General features: G+C 60.0%; 2 protein-coding genes across 3 annotated transcripts in view; both read right to left on the bottom strand.

Annotated features, from left to right (window-relative positions):
• NECAB2 (N-terminal EF-hand calcium binding protein 2) overlaps positions 1-5416 on the bottom strand; it is a 43188-nt gene extending 37772 nt beyond the window's left edge. The window contains exons 1-2 of one of the 2 annotated variants that reach the window (XM_068992144.1): positions 5258-5416; positions 720-744 (exon numbers count right to left, since the gene is read on the bottom strand). In XM_068992144.1, coding sequence (XP_068848245.1) covers positions 720-744; positions 5258-5416 — 184 coding nt within the window. Of the gene's footprint in view, positions 1-719; positions 745-3433; positions 3659-5257 lie in introns of those variants that run through there. The other variant, XM_068992143.1, reaches the window with a different exon arrangement.
• Positions 5417-5478: 62 nt separating this feature from the next.
• On the bottom strand, positions 5479-16002 carry OSGIN1 (oxidative stress induced growth inhibitor 1). Its single transcript, XM_068992142.1, has 6 exons — positions 15876-16002; positions 11989-12093; positions 10598-10734; positions 9476-9667; positions 9150-9241; positions 5479-6427 (listed from the first exon to the last, which is right to left on the bottom strand). The coding sequence occupies exons 2-6, from the start codon at positions 12053-12055 to the stop codon at positions 5479-5481; spliced, it is 1437 nt and encodes a 478-aa protein (XP_068848243.1). The 5' UTR covers positions 12056-12093; positions 15876-16002.
• Positions 16003-17939: the final 1937 nt, after the last annotated feature.

Here is a 17939-nt window from a genome sequence, read left to right as displayed (position 1 = left end):
GAGTGTAGACAGGTTAAGTGTTATCACCCCACTTTAGAGATGGCAAAACTGAGGCCTGAAGCGGGACTATGTCCTGGTTCAAGACCACGGAGAGCTGCTTCAACCCATGAACGACGATTCCAGTATGTAGACAATCACTTCCGGCGGCCATCATGAGGCTGAGGGGGCCCCTGCCTTCCAGAAAGGCCGGGGTGGAGCAGTCTCCAGCGGGTGTCCTGAATTCATTCGCAACACCATTCTCACTTTGTGTGGGAAGTCTCTTTGGGGGGACGGCAGTGGTGGGGGGGGGGGTGGAGGGAGAGCCAGGGGTCCGCAACAGAGCCTGGACTGCCTTCCTGAGGCTGGGTGACCCCAGGTAAAACACAGAACCTCTCTGGGCCACCATGGAGCTGACAGAACAGGGGCGACAGCATGGACGTCTGAGGAAGAAGCATGCCGGGGCCCGAGGTGAGGCTTGGGGCTTCCTGGGCGCCCCCCAGGGCGGCTTTGGCCTGGCCCAGCTGCAGGTGGTGGAAGTGCATGAAGCGCTGACCACGCGCATAACTCACCGCACTGCCCACACCTGCCCGCTGAAGCTGCATGGCTCCCCTGCTCAGTAGGAACCACAGGGGTCCCCTCGTAGGATGGAGAAACAGGCGCAGGGCAGCGTCCTGCACCCCCAACCAGAAAGAGCCAGGTCCTCACACCGGGACAGCCTCGCGGGGTGTCGGAAGACTCACCGTTTTTGTCCGCACGGCGGAAAATCTGCAGAGAAGAGAGGTCGAGTCAGTGTCGGCTGGGAGGGGCAGGCTTCCAACACCCCCAACCCCGTGGACCTGCAGAAGCCGGGCCCCTTTTCCCTCCTGAGGGAGGAGACCCGGGGGTGGAAGGGTGTTTCAGGCAGTGGCCCTCCAGCTCCCCTCAAGGAGGCAGCCTCCCCTCTTCCTCAGGCGCTGCTGGCCATGCGGTCGAGAGCACGCCGCACGGGTGTGCGTCCAGAACCTTTGGCCCATGTGCAGCACCCACAGGCGGCCGCGTGCTCCCCACTCCTGTCCGTGGGAGGCAGCCACTCACCTTACACCCCCACTAGGACCCCTCCAGGGCCTGGTGTTCTCCAGGGAGGTGGGTTAAATCTGAACAGAGGCGTCTGCCAAGCAAACCTCGAGGCCTGACAACGGGATCAGCTAGGGCACGGCGGGATTAGTTTTTTTGGGGTGGTCAGTGGGTAGGAGCAGCCTGCAAGCAGCTCAGAAAGAGAGGCGGGGAGGGAAGGGGCAGCCTGGTCCCCTCCAGCTGCAGCTGAAACCAGATAGCTCCTCCTGGTGTTTTTAGTCCTAGTAAGCCTTGCTGGGGGCTGCCCTGGTGGCTCAGACGGTAAAGAATCCACCTGCAATGTGGGAGACCTGGGTTCGATCCTTGGGTTGGGAAGATCCCCTGGAGAAGGGAAAGGCTACCCACTCCAGTATTCTGGCCTGGAGAATTCCATGGACAGAGGAGTCTGGCAGGCTACAGTCCATGGGGTCGCAGAGTCGGACCCTTCTGAGTGACTTAGCACGCGTGCACGCAAGCCTTGCTGAGGGTAGGAAGAGGGGGAGACGCCGCCCCCAGTGTATGACCCTCACACCTTGGAGAGCGGGAGCTGGGCCCCTCCCTCCAAGCAGTAGGGCAGGCATCCATTGTCGGGCACCTGGGGCTGTGGCAAACTGAAGCAGCAGCTCAGGAAAGATATTCTCAAACATCCCCCCTTTCTTGAGCTGAACCCCAAGTTGGGGCAGGGGACACAGGTCTGGAGCCACTGCGGCTGGGGCAGAAAAGGGGGCAGCTGCCAGCACCCCAGCTTGTGCACCGCACACTGCCTGCTCCTGACTGCAAGGTTCCCGAGGAGGCTGGAGTCCCACCTTCAGGTGCCGGGGCTGGGCGCGAGCATTAAACAAGTGACTGACCCGACAGGAGATGTGGCCCTGGCACTCGCTCATCACCCCCATTTCACAGATGGGGAGACTGGGGCTCAGAGCCGGCTCAAGGCCAGCGTGGCGTGAGGACTCCAGAGTCCACGTCCTGTCCTGTGCGAAGGGGTGGGGGGCCTGGACAGAGCTGTCCGCTGCAAGGGCTTTCAGCTGAGAACTCACTGGGGCTTTGAGAGGGCTCACCTGTGCAGGTGCGAGTGGGCTGTGTATGAGCACGTTCTGGGAAGCCTGGGAGCCACGGCCACGCGCGGCAGATCACCCCCTGCCCTGTCGGCTGAGAGCCAGCGATGGAGGCTCCAACAGGAACGTGGCGGGGGTGGGGGGGGGCGAGAGGAAACCCACACTGTCCCCCACTCACCAGAATGTGATACACACACCTCTCCCGGAAACCCACCCACCATACACAAACATGGCACCCCTACCCCCGTGTCACCCACCTCGGAGGACCCTTCCTAGGACAGGCACACCCCACTGCCATGCTGCCCCTTGGGGTGGGCAGAGCACCCCACGGGGGACGCCCCCCCACCCTGCAGAAGGCTCCCTCCTACAGAGGGGAGTGGGTGGGTGAGGTGGGGCGGTTTGGGCCCCAGAGGACGTGGGGGAGGGGTGCGGAGTGGGGGTGAGGAGGGGAGAGGGTGAAAAGGGGAGGGGGGTGAGCAGGGGGAGGGGTGAGGAAAGGGAGAGGGAGGGGTGAGAAGAGGGAGAGGGAGGGGTGAGGAGAAGGAGAGGGAGGGGCGGGGGAAGGAGAGGGAGGGGGGAGCGGGGGAAGGGGATCAAGGACCGGCTCAGAATGGAGTGGTGGTCCTCAGAGAGGATGGGGGATGGCTCCAGTCCTACTGAAAGGAGAGGAAGGCAGGTGGGGAGGGGGCTTTGCTTTTAACAAGGTGGTGCCTGAGGCAAAAGGGTTGAGGATACAAGGGCTTAAGGTCCAAAGCTCGGACAAGAAAAATGGCCCTGGACCCAGGGATTGTGTGTGTGATGGGGTGGGTTGGGGGGAGAGTCTTAGAAAAGTAAGGACGGGGGGCAGGGGTCCGGGGGGGGGGGGCAGGAGCAGGGGCCGACGGCGGTCTGGGACTCGCGTCCCGGGAAGGAGCTGGGTGAAGGATGAAGTGCGGGCTGGAGAAAGATGAGGGTTTGGCCAGGACAGAAGTAGGGGGCGGCGGCCGGGTCGAGGAGCTCCAGGGTCCCGGCTCCGAGAATGTGGAGATCCTGAGAAGGGGAGGGAGGTAAAGGGGTCGTCCCGGTCCGGGGACGAGACGGGACCCGCACGGAGACCGGCCGGGAGGCCGAAGAGCTAGGGGCCGCGTTCTGCACAAGGAGGAGCCGGTGGATCCCGCTCTGGACCCCCGGGGTGGGGGCGAGCGTCCCTGCCCGGGGACCCCTGCCCTTCAAGCAGAAGGGGGTCTTGCAGGTCCCAGCGGGGTCCCGGGAGCGCGGCGTCCGCGTCGCCCGGTGGGGAGAACGGGTCCCGGCCCGCGCGTACTCACGTCCAGGATGACGGCGGTGCCCCCGCGCGGCGAGGCGGGGCCCGGGTAGGGGCCGGGGTCCGCGACTGGGGTGTTGGGGGCGTCGGGGGCCAGCGGCGCCCGGGGCTCGCCCATCCTGGCGCCCACCCAGCGCAGCAGCCCGCCCAGCGCCCGGCCCTGCGGCGGCGGCTCCCGGAGCAGCCTGTGCGCGCCGGCCCTGCACAGGCGCGCCGCCCGCTCGCACATCGCGCCGCGCCCGCCGCCGCCGCCGCCCGGAAGCCCGCCGACCCCCGCCCGGCCCGCGGCCCGCCCCCGCGCGACCCCCTCCCCGGCGCCGCCCGCCGCCGCCGCCGCCCGCGCGCCCCGCCCTCCCTCCCTCTGCCCCCGCGGCCGCGGCCACGCGGGGACGGGCCGGCGCTGGGGGACGGGAGGGGGTGGGCGCCGCCCCGCCCGGACCCGGAGCCACGTGCCCCGTGGGCCACCGCCCCCGCCCCCGGCGGCCGGGCGCGGCGGCAGGGGGCTGCCGGCAGTGGGCCGCGGGGCTGAGGAGCTAGACCCCGGCCCGGCCGCGGAGGGGGCTGCCTGGCAGGCGCGGGGTGGTGGGGGTCTGGCTCGGGGGTGCATCCCTGGGGGCTGCCCCCGTTCCCAAAGTCTCCCCCTGCCCGCCCTCCAGAAGAATCCCCCTTCCTCCGCTCCGTGGCGCCGCCGCCGGGGCCGGAGCGCGGTGTCCGGCGAGCCCGGAGCGCCCTCTGCCGGCTGCAGCCCAAGGAACACGCGCCCACGCACTGGGGCCTTCTCCACTCCGCAGGTACCCACTCGTCCCTTCCACGGGGTGCACGCCCCTCAGACCTCCCCCGCGAGTTAAACAACGCCCAGAACTAGTGTTCCCCACCCCTGGAACACCCTCTTCCCCTTATACTCCCTGCGTCCATCCTTCCAGACTCCCACCCACCGAACCAGAGAATTAAAGGAGCCCCTGCTGGGTGCTAGGCCTGGTGGCCACACTGGGTTCCAAGAACACCGGGAAAACAGGAGGGCTTGCCTTGGCCTCCTGGAGCTTACAGCCAAGTAGGCGGAGCCAGATACTGGAAGTGAAAGTGAAAGTGAAGTCTCTCGGTCGTGTCCGACTCTTTGCGACCCGTGGACTGTAGCCCACCAAGCTCCTCCGTTCATGGGATTCTCCAGGCAAGAATACTGGAGTGGGTTGCCATTTCCTTCTCCAAATACTGGAATGATCCCACAAATAAGGAAGAGTGAGAACTGAACTGCAATGAAGGGGTGGCACCCTGACCCACCAGAGTGGGTTCTACCTTAGGGCCATGGAGGGGCATATGTCAGAAGAGGCTTCCTAGAGGAAATGGTCCTTATGCTCCAAGAGTGTAAGGAAGAGGAGGAGTTACAGAGAGGATGGGGAAGTTCCCTGGGCTAGAGCTTAGCCTGTGCAAAGGCCCTGTGGCAGATGCAAGTGTGGGGATCACAAAGGAGCCACTGAAGGGAGAGGGACTGAGTGGGGCTGGGAAAGCCTCCCCAGCACCCGCTCCTCAGTCACATCTGCCCTTCCACTTGGGACACCACCCAGTGTCCCCCCGCCCCGGGACCTTCTCCCACATGACCCTGTGCTTCTGCCCCTGCCCTGACTGTGCAGCTCCGGGGGCAGGGTCCTGGGCGCCTGGCGCCCTCCCCAAGCAGAGTCCTCGGACACAGGAGTGGAGGCAGGTGCTGGTTTTATTTGGGACCTGATTCTGGAAAAAGCGGGGCCTGGAAGTCCTGGCTCAGTGCTCTGCAGGCCCTGGTGATCCTGGCTCACACGGGCCACTTCACCCCCAATTACAGCTCTGGGCCTACCGTGTCCTGTGGCCTCTGTTTCCACCCTGGTCTGAGTCCGGGCAGTCTGGGTTTCCCACTCTTCATCTGAGAGGCCTGTTGCGTGGGCTCATGGCCACTCCTGTCTCCTGCAGGAGAGGCCCCTTCCATCACTGGGGCGTCCTGGGACGGGCTCTGCATCCAGCAGGGCTGTGGTGACCTCCCTCCTCTTAGGGCCTGGGTGTCAGGCTGCTGGGCAGGTGCTAGGGTGGCTTCCTGGCCTCCTTGCGCAGCAGGGAGCTGGCCACAGCCAGGGCCCCGCCCTGCACGAAGCGCACAAAGTTGTCCCCAGCCAGCGGCCCCATGGCGTACAGGCCCTCCTGGTGGATGCTCTGGTAGGTGAAGGGGTCCACGTCAACGGGGTTCCTCTTGGCACTCAGTGGCTGGTCTGGGTCCACGGCGAGGTCGGCGCCCGCCCCCGGGAGGAAGGACAGATCGGGGTGGGAGCCGATGAGCAGCAGCACCAGGGCCACGCCGAAGACCTTCTGGAGGCCCTGGGGGTCGCGGAACACGGCCTGGCGGTCCTCCTTGAGGAGCAGCAGCTGGTGCTCGGGGAGGCTGCGGTAGCCCTCGTAGGGGCTGGGGGACAGGATGGACCGCTCGCGCATCATCTGGTGCACCTTGTGGTACTCGGGGTACAGCATCTTGGGCAGCTGGTTGAACACCAGGCCGGGGTCATCCACGGGCCGGCGGAAGGCATGGATCACAGGGACGCCGTAGTGGCGGGCGTAGAGGACCGCGTCTGCGGCCGACAGCCCCGCCCCGATGATGAGGACGGGGTCCGAGGTCGGGGACACTGTGCCTGCCCGTGTGGCCGCCTCCAGGGCCGACAGGTCATGGTGGACGAAGGGCAGGCCCTCCCCGGGGACGCCCAGGCGGGCCGGGCTGTCGGACGTGCCTGTGGCCAGGACCACGTTGCGGGCGCGCAGGGAGAAGGACTGCTGGCTCTGGTCCTCGGCGGTCACAAAGCCGCTCACCTGGAAGAGTGGGCTGGGGTCCCGGGCCCCAGGGCTGCTGGGCTCGGGCGTCCCCCACTCCACGGCTGTGACCGTGGCGCTGGACACAAAGTTGTGGCTCAGGCCCTTCCTGATCACGTAGTCCCTGTAGTAGTGGGCGATGTCACCGGCCGTGGCCCGGCTGTTGCGAAGACCTCTGGGGGAGGAGGGACGAGGGGGAGTGAGTGTCAGAGAATGGGCGGGGGCCGGGCGGACAGGCTGGGGCCAGGCCCTGGAGGGTGGCTGCACCACCCCTTCACGTAGGACTTGCTCAAGGGGTTCCCCACTCGGAGCTATAAAAACCTCTCTTTTCTGTACAATGGAGCTGATGAGGGGTTTGGAGTGTGGCCCCTGGTGTCAGAGGGTCTGGGTTCTATGGGAACCCCCTGCCTCAGTCCCTCATTTGCAAAATGACCGTGGTGACAGCACTTGTTCCCTGCTGTTGTCGAGAGGCTCAGATGACAGGAGTGAAGGGTTTAGACTAGAACCTGACAGGCTGTGAGTGACACGGGGTTGGCCGGGACTGTTTCCTCCAATGACTGACTAGTATTCTCTGTGCACGGGGGTAGGATTCTGTTTTTATAAAGTTCACAAACAGATAAAGCTCATCATGTGGAGTTAGACATCCAGCGAGGGGTGGTCTCTTAGGAAGGGGGTGATTGGGAGGGGCCTGAGGGGGGCTTCTGGGGAGAAGGGGTCTGCTTTTTTGAGTCTGGGTGACTGAAACGTATGTGTATCCACTTTAAGAAATTACATCCACCTGTAGGTGTGTGAATTGTGTGCTTTCTATATGTGCTTATATTTCAGTAAAGAACTTGGTTAAATAATAGCCCACATAGAGCACTTAACACAGTCCTCAACACACAGTAGCAGCCGTGGCTATTATTACTGTTACTACGTTACTGTAATTACTGTTGTTATTATCACTCTTGCTATTATTACCACCTTTTCCAGGGCTGTTGCCGGTGGGTGAGGCGTAGATGTTGACGCTACCTCCGCTCTTCCCTGTAGCTCCCAGGTGACCTTCGGTGAGTTCCCTTCCCTGACTTGTGGACACGTTACGGATTAACTCAAAGGGGATCTTTTGTGACACATAGTCAGTACAACCCATCAGTAAGGACGCAAGATTGTAGGTGAGCTCAGATATCCCTGAGGGCCACTCCAGCCAACACAACTCATTAGTCTGCTCCTGAAACTGGAACTCTGGAACTCATGGCTGTGGGTTGGTCATTTCTGCTCCTCTCTTTCAGTAAAAAGTGTTTTAAAGGGCTGTCCTAAGATGATGTTGCATCCAGGGCTCCTTATAATAATGGCACATGGGAAAGAATGAAAGCTCTGTGAACTGGGGAGTGGTTTAGGAACCGCGGCAGCACCCTGAGGGCAGGGGGTGCATCTGCTGTGGCTTTTGGCTCTGACATCTAGGCACAAGGTCCGGTATGTAGGAATGAGTGGAGCTGCCTGCCCTCTCGGGAATATTACATGGCCGTGTAACAGGATGGCTGCAATCACTGTGTAATCACCATGTGAGATCTTACGACATAACGTTACATTTTAAGAGTAGAGCAGAAAAGGGTGTATCTACTGTGAAATTTACATTCCTGTCTGTCTGTTAACACATCACTACACCAGCCTGGATGTCTTTCTACCACATTTGCTGCGGCAAAAAGTCTTTGTGTCAAAAGGACAGACCATGATCTCTGGAGGGATGGAAACAGTTTCCCAAGAGGTCAAGTGAGGTTTCCAGTAGGTCAACTGCCTACTGGGTGGCTGAGCACTAAAGGACTGATGCCTTCGAACTGTGGTGCTGGAGAAGACTCTTGAGAGTCCCTTGGATAGCAAGGAGATCTAGCCAGTCAATCCTTAAGAAATCAGTCCTGAATATTCATTAAAAGGACTGAAGCTGAAGCTCCAATACTTTGGCCACCTGATGCGAAGAACTGAGTCATTGGAAAAGACCCTGATGCTGGGAAAGATTGAAGGCAGGAGGAGAAGGGGATGACAGAGGATGAGGTGGTTGGATGGCATCACTGACTCAATGGACATGAATTTGAGCAAGCTCCGGGAGATAGTGGAGGACAGAACAGCTTGGTGTGCTGCAGTCTATGGGGTCACAAAGAGACGGACACGACTGTGAGACTGAACAACGATGGGCCCCCGTCAGAACCCCGAGGGCGGAGAAAACGTTCAAGGGCCGATGCCACCCTGAGCACTGGGCAGCTTTACGCCTCGTGCCCTGGGATGAGCGGGGGCTGGCCTCTGTTGTGATTCAGCTGTCTCTCTGGGGTGGTGAGAAGTGTGCAGCGCGGTCATTATGGGGCAGGCAGTGGGATGGGAAGAGAGCCTTCTGAGGTGCGGCAGTGGTGGGGAGTGTGGGGTTAGGGGTCAGCTCTCTTTCTTTTCTCAGTTTTCAATTTCCTGTACTGTGGTTATGTTTCTAATGCACAATCCATTTTAAAAAAGTGCATCCGATTGATTAGCTGACTGAGAGAGACGGTTGCAGGCCAGGCTCACAATATCGGAAGGGGCTACGGGAGGCCAGAGGACCGGGGAGCCTGGGCCAGAGGCTCTGAGGCAGGATGTGGGGGGCAGGGGCCAGTGGTCACCCTCCTTAGAGCCTGGGATGCCACAGGGAGGCCCAGTCGAGACTGTGAGGCAGGAGCACCGGACGGAGGGTCCTGGGGAGCCCAGCTCTGCTGCTCACCACCCGTGTGGCCCTGGGCAAGTCCTTTCCCCAGCCCGGCTGCAGCGTTGGCCGCAGTGTCCCCCTCGAGGGCAGGCTCGATGAGCCCCCGAAGCCCCTTGACCTCTAGCTGCCAGTTCAGTGTTGGGGGCGGGCTCGGGTCTTCCCTGCCCACCTTGGCTTTCCAGGGCGGCCTTACCTGCGCTTCTTGCACATCCAGTCCTTGACCTGCAGGTCAGGGAGCCCCATCCACTCGCCTTGGCTCAGGGTCACCATGGAGCCTTCAATGGACTAGGAGTGAAGGAGAGCAAAGTCCCGGTCTCTGCTGGCCCCCAGCCCCCCCACGGCTGGAGAGCAGGGGAGGCCTCTGCTGGCCGGGGCTGGTGGGGGAGGGGCGGAGGGGGGGAAAGGGGAGGGAGGAGGGAGCAGTGGGGGCGAATAGGGAAAGGTGGGAAGTGCAAGAGTCCTGACTTGTATTAGGGAGGTTTGGCACAAGTCCCCGCACCCCGTCCGGGCCCCACTCACATGCCAGGCGCCCCCAGGCGGGTTCCGGCCCAGGACCAGGTGGGGGATCGCTCGCTCCTTCTGGTGCCTCCAGGTGAGGATGGACTCCACGCTGCCCCCAAAGTCCGTGTCTGGGCGCAGGAGGGTGTCAAAGAGCAGGGCCACAGGACTTTGGCACCGGCCTTCCAGGCCTTCGGACAGGTAGTCTAGGTCCTGGAGTTGGGGGGCGGGGGGCACGCAGGTCAGAGGGGCTGCAGGAGGAGGGCCGCCTGGTCTCGCCTCCCCTCCCTCGTTCTGGGGTGTCAGGTGAGCTTGGGAAACGCTGCCTCCCCGAAGGTCATCACGCATGGCAGCACATGAAGGCTCTGACGGTCCTGCAGCAGCGTTCACCCTTTTAGATCCGCCAGACCCAGTGTGTCTCAGCTTTACTGGCGCACAGACTTTTCTCTCTGCGGATTGTACTGAGGCATTCTGGGAAATCCCTATCTAAACCCCACGTGGCTTACTTCCTCACCCTCCAGCTCTGGGGGGGGAGGGGACCGGCTTGATGGATGTTGCCTGAAGGGGCGGCGGACACTGAGTGACCTCCTGGGAGACGAGGGGTGTGGAGGGGGGACAGGTCGGCCCTCCTGAGCAGGGGCTGGTAGGTCTGCCCAGGACTGGGGTCCTCAGCTTTGGCACTCCTGGCTCCAGGGCTGGGGGCTCGTCCTGTGTGTTGTGGGATGTTCTGGCATCCCTGGCCTCGACCCTCTAAGCCAGTGGTGTCCTCACTCTGGGCATAACAACTGAAACTGTCTCTGGGTGGCCAAGTGTCCCCAGGAGAGCAAAACTGTCCTGAGTTTAGAATCGCTGGACTAGGGGAGGCTAGACAAGCGACGTCTTAAAGAGAGCTGCCACCCCTCTTTCCGGTTTCTATGGCCTCCCATGTCTCACAAACGCCTCCTTTTGTTTCTTGGCTGTGCCACATGGCTTGTGGGATCCTACTTCTGTGTCCAGGGATTGAACCCTGAGCCCGGCAGTGAAAGCACCGAGTTCTAACCACTGGACTGGCGGGGAATTCCCACAAATGCTTTTTGATTTTTGCCTGGGAGAGTCTCCCTGCAGTGGGGGTGTCCCCCGCCCCTGCCCAGAGCTCAAGCCCACCTGGTCCATGATGGAGACCCCTGGCGCCTCTGAGAGCTTCCTCTGCAGCAGGGGGTGCGGGTGGATGGCGTCCGGCCTCACGTAGGGGGTGTAGCCTGACAGCAGGTAGGACAGGCAGATGCCTGAGGGACCATTGCCTGGGGAGAGAAGGTGCGGTCAGAGGGCAGAGCGTTGGAGCCCTGAGACCACCAAGAGCTTTGGTTTTGATCTGTCTCATTCCCTGATTTGCTCTTCACTCATAAACATAAAAATAAAGCATTTATTAGCGCTGCACCACTTTAGCAAGAAAGCTGTGGAAATAACCACTGATGTTTACTGAGTGCTTACTATGTGTCAAGATTTCTGTTAAGTGATTAAAATTTTTTTTTTTTTCTGTGTGGACCAATTTTAAAGTATTGAATTTTTAAAAATAATATTCTGTTTGATGTTTTGGTTTTTCGGCCTCAAGGCATATGGGATCTCAGCTGCCCGACTAGGGATCAAACTTGCTCTCCCTGCATTGGAAGGCAAAGTCTGAACCACTGGACCTCCAGGGAAGTCCCCACTGATTTTAACAACAAAATAATAAAGCTACTGCTGCTGTAACAAGCCTCTCCATAGCCCGGAAGACCGTGCGTTACCCCCCTGAGCCAGGCGCACGCTACTTTTCCTTCTTTGCTACGTGAGGATGCTGCAGCAGAGAGGCTGAGTAACTTGCCTGTGGTCACAGAGCAGCGAGAATGAGACCCTGAGACCACCAAGGACGAGCCCAGTCCTCCGGGACTGACCGCGTGGCGGGTTCGAGGGATGTGGAGGATACCGCAGCATGTAAGATGATGTGCTGACAGGGTGAGCTCGGGGGCAGGGGCGCTCAGGACGGGCACTAAAGCCCCCCGAGGTGGGGCCGCCTGCCCCCGGGTCCTGATGAACCCCAGGACTCACCAGTGGCCCTTCTCGGGCAATTAACCTCATGACATCACTTCTTATCTGTCCTCTTATCTTGTGCTGTCCTGAGTCCTACTTATGGAGACAACGGTTAGGATGAACCATGTGAAATCGCTGATGCTCAACTGCCCTGAACTTACAAAAATGGCCATTTCATGTGGTTCAACCTGATGCTGGCCTGGAGGGTGGGGACCTCTGTCCCCCATTTCTGCAGACCTGAGGGCAGGACCACATGCAGCTGCTGTGTCCTCTCACTCAGGCACCCAGTGCGGGGAACACAGGCCAGTTGCCCACTTATCACCAGCACCCCACCCCGTCGGGCAGCCTCTCCAGGTCATTCTGCCCCTGCCTTGCAGGTTCCTGGAAAGACTATTTGGAATGATGTTTTAGAAACTGCTGAACGGAGCACTGAGTGAATGCTCCTGACCTCTGACCCACCCAATCCCCCTGCCTTGAGCAGCACTCACCAATGATGATGACCGGGAGGGGCTCTGAGCTGCTGGCACCAAGGTGGTCCTTCCTCCGGTTGCTCATGGCTGCGGCTGGCGGGGGATGTGGGGCTGACAGCCGACCTGGGGGCACAGGGGAAGAGGGCCGCTCGCTGAGCCTGGGAGTCAGGCGGTCACTTCCCAGCTGCAGGGTGGCCTCCCGTTGGCCTCAGGGTCAAGTCCAGGGCCCTCCCTGAGTCTTATGATGACGCTCCTCTCACACCTGCTACCTCCTAAACAGGCTGAATAATTCAGGGCTCTCTCCCCCAGCCTGGTCGCCTCCCGCTCTCTGAGCCTCACTCCACACTCCCATCTCATTACGGATGGTGACAGTTGTTGTTTCGTCACCAAGTCGTGTCTCACTCTTGTGACCCCATGGACTGCAGCACGCCAGGCCTCCCTGTCCTTCACCATCTCCTGGAGTTCACTCAAACTCATGTCCGTTGAGTAGGTGATGCCATCCAACCATCTCACCCTCTGTCGCCCCCTTCTCCTCCTGCCTTCAATCTTTCCAATGAGTTGGCTCTCTCTTGACGCAAGCCCTGCCCAGCACGCCTGTGACAGCCACACCCCCACCTCACAGGCCAGCCTTCAGGTCTTCAGTGGACCCAGCCCTGGAAAGGCACTTCTGAGCTGGTGACAATGGGCCCATTCCTGGATCTCTCTGGGTCTTGGTTTCTTCATCTGTATAATGGGAATAATCATAGTCTCTACCTCATAGGTTTGTTGGGGGGTAGGGGGACACAGGGAGGTGATGCACATGGAGTACTGACCTGGAGAAAACGGGCCATTGGGAAGAGCCCAGGGCTCAGGGGCTGGCCAGAACAGGTGGGCATACAGAGGCCGAAGCCTCTAGGTTTGGGAAGAAATGCCTTTAAAACTGCTCGTCTCTGGAGCACCAGCGCCCTCTGCTGGCCACGAGTACAAATCACTCCGACGGACCCAACCCCAGAACTTGGAGCTGCAGGTCTCTCCAGGCAAGAGCAGACCCACTTTCTCCACGTCCCCCCAGCGCAGCTTTGCCTGAACACCCTGCTCAGGCCTCTCGGCCTGTCTCCAAGGAGGCCAAGACCTTGCTGTGAGATCCGGCTCATAGCAAGTGAAAGGGTGAGTCAGTGGTACAGGGCCCAGACCGCCCCGAGCAGCCAGGGATGCGAGCCTGGCATCACCCGCCTTCAGAGTTCTCCCAGGAAAAAGCTTAAATCCGGATCTCTATGTGAATTCCCTGATTCGGAAGAGTATGCAACTGATTCACGTTTTTTGCAAATCTTGAAGGGGCTGAGGGAGCACGACCGAGGCCAGCGTGTGACCTCTGATGTGCTAAGGGTGACAGCAACACCAGTGTCCCCCACCGGGCGGGGAGGGGACAGCCGGGGGGTCTGGCCAGAGGACCTGGGTGTCGCTCCCACGGCACTGACAACGGGCCTGCCCACAGTACTTTACAGTTTGCAAGGAGAGGAGCTTGCAGCTAAGCCACAGCATCTGTGCCCCGCAGGCACCCGGAGAGGCGGGCGCCGTCATCTCCGGCCGGCAGTTGAGGGGTGGGGCTCGGAGGCAGCAGGGCACCTCGGGTGTCACAGGGGGGTGTGCCCTCTGGTCTCCTGAGAACCGCCTCAGTGGGGCCTGGGCCATGAGCTGTGTCCCCCATCAGGGACCCCTTGGCCCACTCCACTCCTGGTTCCCTGCAGGGACCCCGCTGTCCGCTCTGGGGTGACACCACAGCCACATAGAACCACCAACATTTCTGAACTTCTGCGGGCTGAGCCGGGTGCTGAGCATGCCCTGAACACTTGACGCACATTCACCAACTTAACCCACATTTAACCGGGTTGTTAGAAGTACTCTCCTGACCGCACCCATATTACAGATGGGGAAGCTGAGGCTCAGCAAGTGTCTCACTGTCCTGGATGGTTTGCGGGGAATTTGCCACAAGGGGTGCCGGCTCAACTGGTTTTGAGCCTGGGCTGCCCTGTGCGAGGGCCTTCTCGTGCCCCCTGAGGCAGTGTGACAGGGTGTCACGGGGTGTGACAGCGTGTGATGGAGGCCCCTCCAGGCTGAGTGCAGCTCTGTCCCAGTGCTCCACCTGGGGGGGTGGACAGCGTCTCACTGGCCAGCCGCTGGGTGTGCCGGTGGCCCTGGGGCAGGGGCTGTGGTTCCTAGAACACTCCCTTCACACAACCCCAGGGCACCACGCTGATGTCCTCACTGTCCCCAGGAACAGTGGCGACAGGACGCAGGTGACATCCTCGTCACGACATCCTTTCGCATCGGCGCCTTTCATCCTCAGGGAGACCACTCTACAGACAGCAAACTGAGGCTCAGGGCGGTGAGGCCACGCCCCCGCTGTCACAGAGCCAGTGGATAATGAATCAAGAGTTTGGTCCCTAGACACCCCACAGCCTGCCACACGGGGTGCCCACAGAGCGCCCACCCCAGGCCAAGTCATTTTCTGCCCTGTCCCTGTGAATCCTCCCAGCGCCAGTAAGAGGGCTGTTTGCAGGAGCCCCCGTTTATAGACGAGGAAGCACTGCAGGCTGCCTGTCTTCACGCTCCCAGGAGGGAGAAGGCCCCATTCACCACCAGGGCTTTAGGACCCCACGTCCAGTGCTCATGCCAGAAACTTCTGGATGCCACACGCATGAGGTCACCACCCAGAGGGTGACCTGAGAGGTTGCTTCCTGCACCGCAATACACAGGACTCAAGTCCCGAGACTTGGAGCTCTCAAAACCTCCTCGGAAGAGTGCACGCTGCCAATTTTCCATTTGAAAGTGTAACTTCCTATTTCTCACACACTGTTTAGTTTTGGGGAGCTGGGAAGGTCAGTTTCCAACGTCCCTCTGGTTGAAGACGGCAAATGTTGACATTAAAAAGGCCTTCAAGTTCACAGGAGAAAAGCAGCGTAAAAGAAATGGGAATAATTGCACCTTCCCGGGTGTGGAGCGTAGAGTTTGGAGCACTGCAATTTCTAGGGTTATTGAAGCTTACACTGCTCTAAGGCTTAGGACACCTGTATGGCTACATTTACTGAGCACCTGCGGTACTTCTGCTCATTTCACTTTAATGACAATCCTCCTACCCCACCCCATGGATTTTTTTTTTTTTTTCTGTTATCCCTATTGCCCAAAGGGAAAAACTGGGGTCAGGAGGGAGGTGTCTTTTCCAGGAATGTCAGAGACCACACCCCAAACCCTGCCCTGTGACACCTGTCGGAGTCCCCTCTGAGGAAGATGGCACAATAGTGCCCCCGAGAAAGTGCCGTGAGGCCGGGGCAGAGGAGGATGGGGAGGTGCTCCGTCAGCCCAAGTGCCACCTGCCAGTCACCAGGGTGAGCCCTTGGCCTCCGCGCCCACCCCATGATACCAGTGCCCCCAGAGTCTCCCTCATCTGGAGCCCCAAGAGCTCTCCAGACCCTCTGAAACTCCACTCCTTATTCTTGGCACCCCCAACCCTCCTGTGAGAAGCCAGGTCCCCCTCGACCCTGGGGGCTCGGTCCGTGAGAACAGGAGAGGCGGAGACGGAGGGCAGCACCCAGCCTGCCCGGGGGACCTGGTCAGCCGGCCTGGGCTGGCCACACCTCTCTTTCCTGCCTGGAGTAGCATCACGTGGGCTGAGGTGAACTCCCAGCAAGCCAGCCGGCAGGGCAGCTGTCGGCCGAGGGTGCCAGGCACCTGGAGGTGGGCATGGCCAGGAGGGGCGGGGAAGGATCTTGGGGGTTGACGGAGTTGGGGGGGGGCTCATGCTGGTCATGGGGAGCCGGGGTGGTCCGCCCTCAGGCCCGCCTGGGGTCCCCTTGCCTGGCTCCAGGGCCCTGCCTGGGTCGGGCTACCTTCTCCCACCTCCCCCAAGCCTCGCCCGGGTCACTCACCTGACCGGCCGGGGTCGAGGACACTGGGGAGCGCGGTCAGGCCTCTCGGAGAACCGGGGTCAGGGAGCCGGCCGAGGGAGCGGGACGCACATTACCCCGTAGGGATTCAAGAGGGTGCGAGAGACGGGAAGCCCGGGTATTTCAGGGGCTGGGAAGAGGCGGGCGGAGGGCGGGGCCAGGAAAATCACTTTCATAAGCGTGAGTCAGCAGGGGCCCCTGGATGAATGAACTTGCACACTTGAGGGCGAGCGGTCACGTTGCCAGCCCCGGGGGACGGCCTTAGAGGGCCCACCCCGGGGTGATCCGTGGCGAGGAGGCGGGGCGGACACCGGCCAGGCTGAGCCAACCTGGCCTTTCGCCTTTTAGGGAGGCGGAGACAGTCCCACCCAACGTACCATCAAGGCGGTCGCTTTGAGTGGAGAAAGTCCCGGTTCTGCTGGGGGTCTCCGCGGTTCTCCACCCCACGCCCCCTCCTGGCTCGGCCCCAGGCTGGGAGCCCCGCCCTGCCCCCTCCTGGGTGGGCTGCCTCAGTTCCCCCGTCTGCGAGGGGGGCCATATGGCACCTCTCCTTCCTGGGTGACCGTGCTGTTTCGGTGACTGTGCCTGAAATAAGGCTCAGAGCTCCTTTTCTTCATTCCAACCCCTCACCTCCCCTTCTTTAACCAGGAACATTGCATACCTCACGTTCTGCTGATACTTATGGATTTTGTTATATTATCATCTCTCCCCAAACCGGGATGTGGATTCTGTATGGTGCGGGAAGCATCTCTACGTCTGTTCTATCCCACGTCCGGGAGGGCACTCAGCACAGTTAGGGCGCTCAGGAAAGGAAGGTCGGGAGGAAGTGAGGACAGTGCTTGGCCTATAGACTCAATGCCTATTAGCTGTTATTTCATTTTTCATGGGATTGTCACCTCTCTTACCTGGAGACTTTCCTGCCAGCCCTGCCCTGTGAGGGGGACCAGGGATATGTTTTGCCCCACTACCGCTGGGACCAGGGTGAAGCAAGAAGGCCCTTACCTTGTGTACAACATTTAAGGGGAAGCCCCAAAACACTCAGAGATCAAGAAAAAGAGCATTTTGATGCAATTGAAAAAAAAATCCAAATTAATGCCCAAATGGTACTTCCCCGGCGGTCCAGTGGTTAAGACTATGTTCCCAATGCAGGGGCAGAGGTTTGATCCTGATCAGGGAACTAAGATCTCTCATGCTTCATAGTGCAACCAAAGAAAAAAAAAAGATTAAAAAAAAATTAATGTCCGAAACCCAAGATGAACAAAATTGTTAAAACTTCAGACAGAGGCAGTATCTCTAACTATGCCATGCCGAGCAGTACCGGAACCTGCTGCAAAAATCGGATGCTGATGCTGCCTTTATTTAACACTTTGATGTTTTGTTCATCCTGGATTTTGGTGTTTTTTATATTCTTGATTTTTAAAAATATTGTGGGGCTTCTGTGGTTAAGAATCTACCTGCCAGTGCAGGGGACACGGGTTCGACCCCTGGTCTGGGAAGATCCAACGTGCGGCAGTGAAGCCTGTGAGCCTCAGCTACTGAGCCTGCGTGCCCTAGAGCCTGTGCCCTGAGAAACCTGCACACCACAATGAAGAGTATCCCCTGCTCGCAGCAACGAGAGAAGACCCGCAAGCAGCAAGGGAGACCCGGCGCAGCCAGAAACAAACAAGCAAACAAGCACTAATGTTTACAGAATAAAGCCATTGTGTGAGGACTTCCCTGCCCGTCCACTGGTTAAGATTGCACTTTCACTGCAGGGGATATGGGTTCGATCCCTAGTCAGGGAACAAAGATCCCACATGCTGAAAGGCATGGCCAAAATGTAAACAGTAAAGAAATAAAGATATGCATGAACTCACTAAGTGCCTTGATGACAGAATGCTTTGCTGCCTCTTGCATTTTGTGCCCGAGGTGATGTCTGTGCCCTAATCCTGGCCCTGGTGGTTACAGAGGACCAGGGCCCTGCCTTGGAACAAGCATAGCATGGAATGTGCAGAGGGGGACTGGGAGGGCGGGAACCAGGGCTGACCACGGGGCTCCTGGGGGATG

This window comes from Capricornis sumatraensis, chromosome 20, assembly GCF_032405125.1.
Source record: "Capricornis sumatraensis isolate serow.1 chromosome 20, serow.2, whole genome shotgun sequence".
Taxonomy (NCBI): Eukaryota; Metazoa; Chordata; class Mammalia; order Artiodactyla; family Bovidae; genus Capricornis; species Capricornis sumatraensis.
The sequence above is the reverse complement of the archived record's forward strand: the minus strand, read 5'-3'. Positions and strand labels throughout refer to the sequence as shown.

Excerpts from the sequence above, each read along its gene's own strand:
- OSGIN1 (XM_068992142.1), bottom strand. The coding sequence starts at position 12,055 with ATGAGCAACCGGAGGAAGGACCACCTTGGTGCCAGCAGCTCAGAGCCC. Across the intron at positions 10,735-11,988 it reads CCTCCCGGTCATCATCATTG|GCAATGGTCCCTCAGGCATC; the intron begins GTGAGTGCTGCT and ends TTCTCTCCCCAG. Across the intron at positions 6,428-9,149 it reads TGGATGTGCAAGAAGCGCAG|AGGTCTTCGCAACAGCCGGG; the intron begins GTAAGGCCGCCC and ends CTCCTCCCCCAG.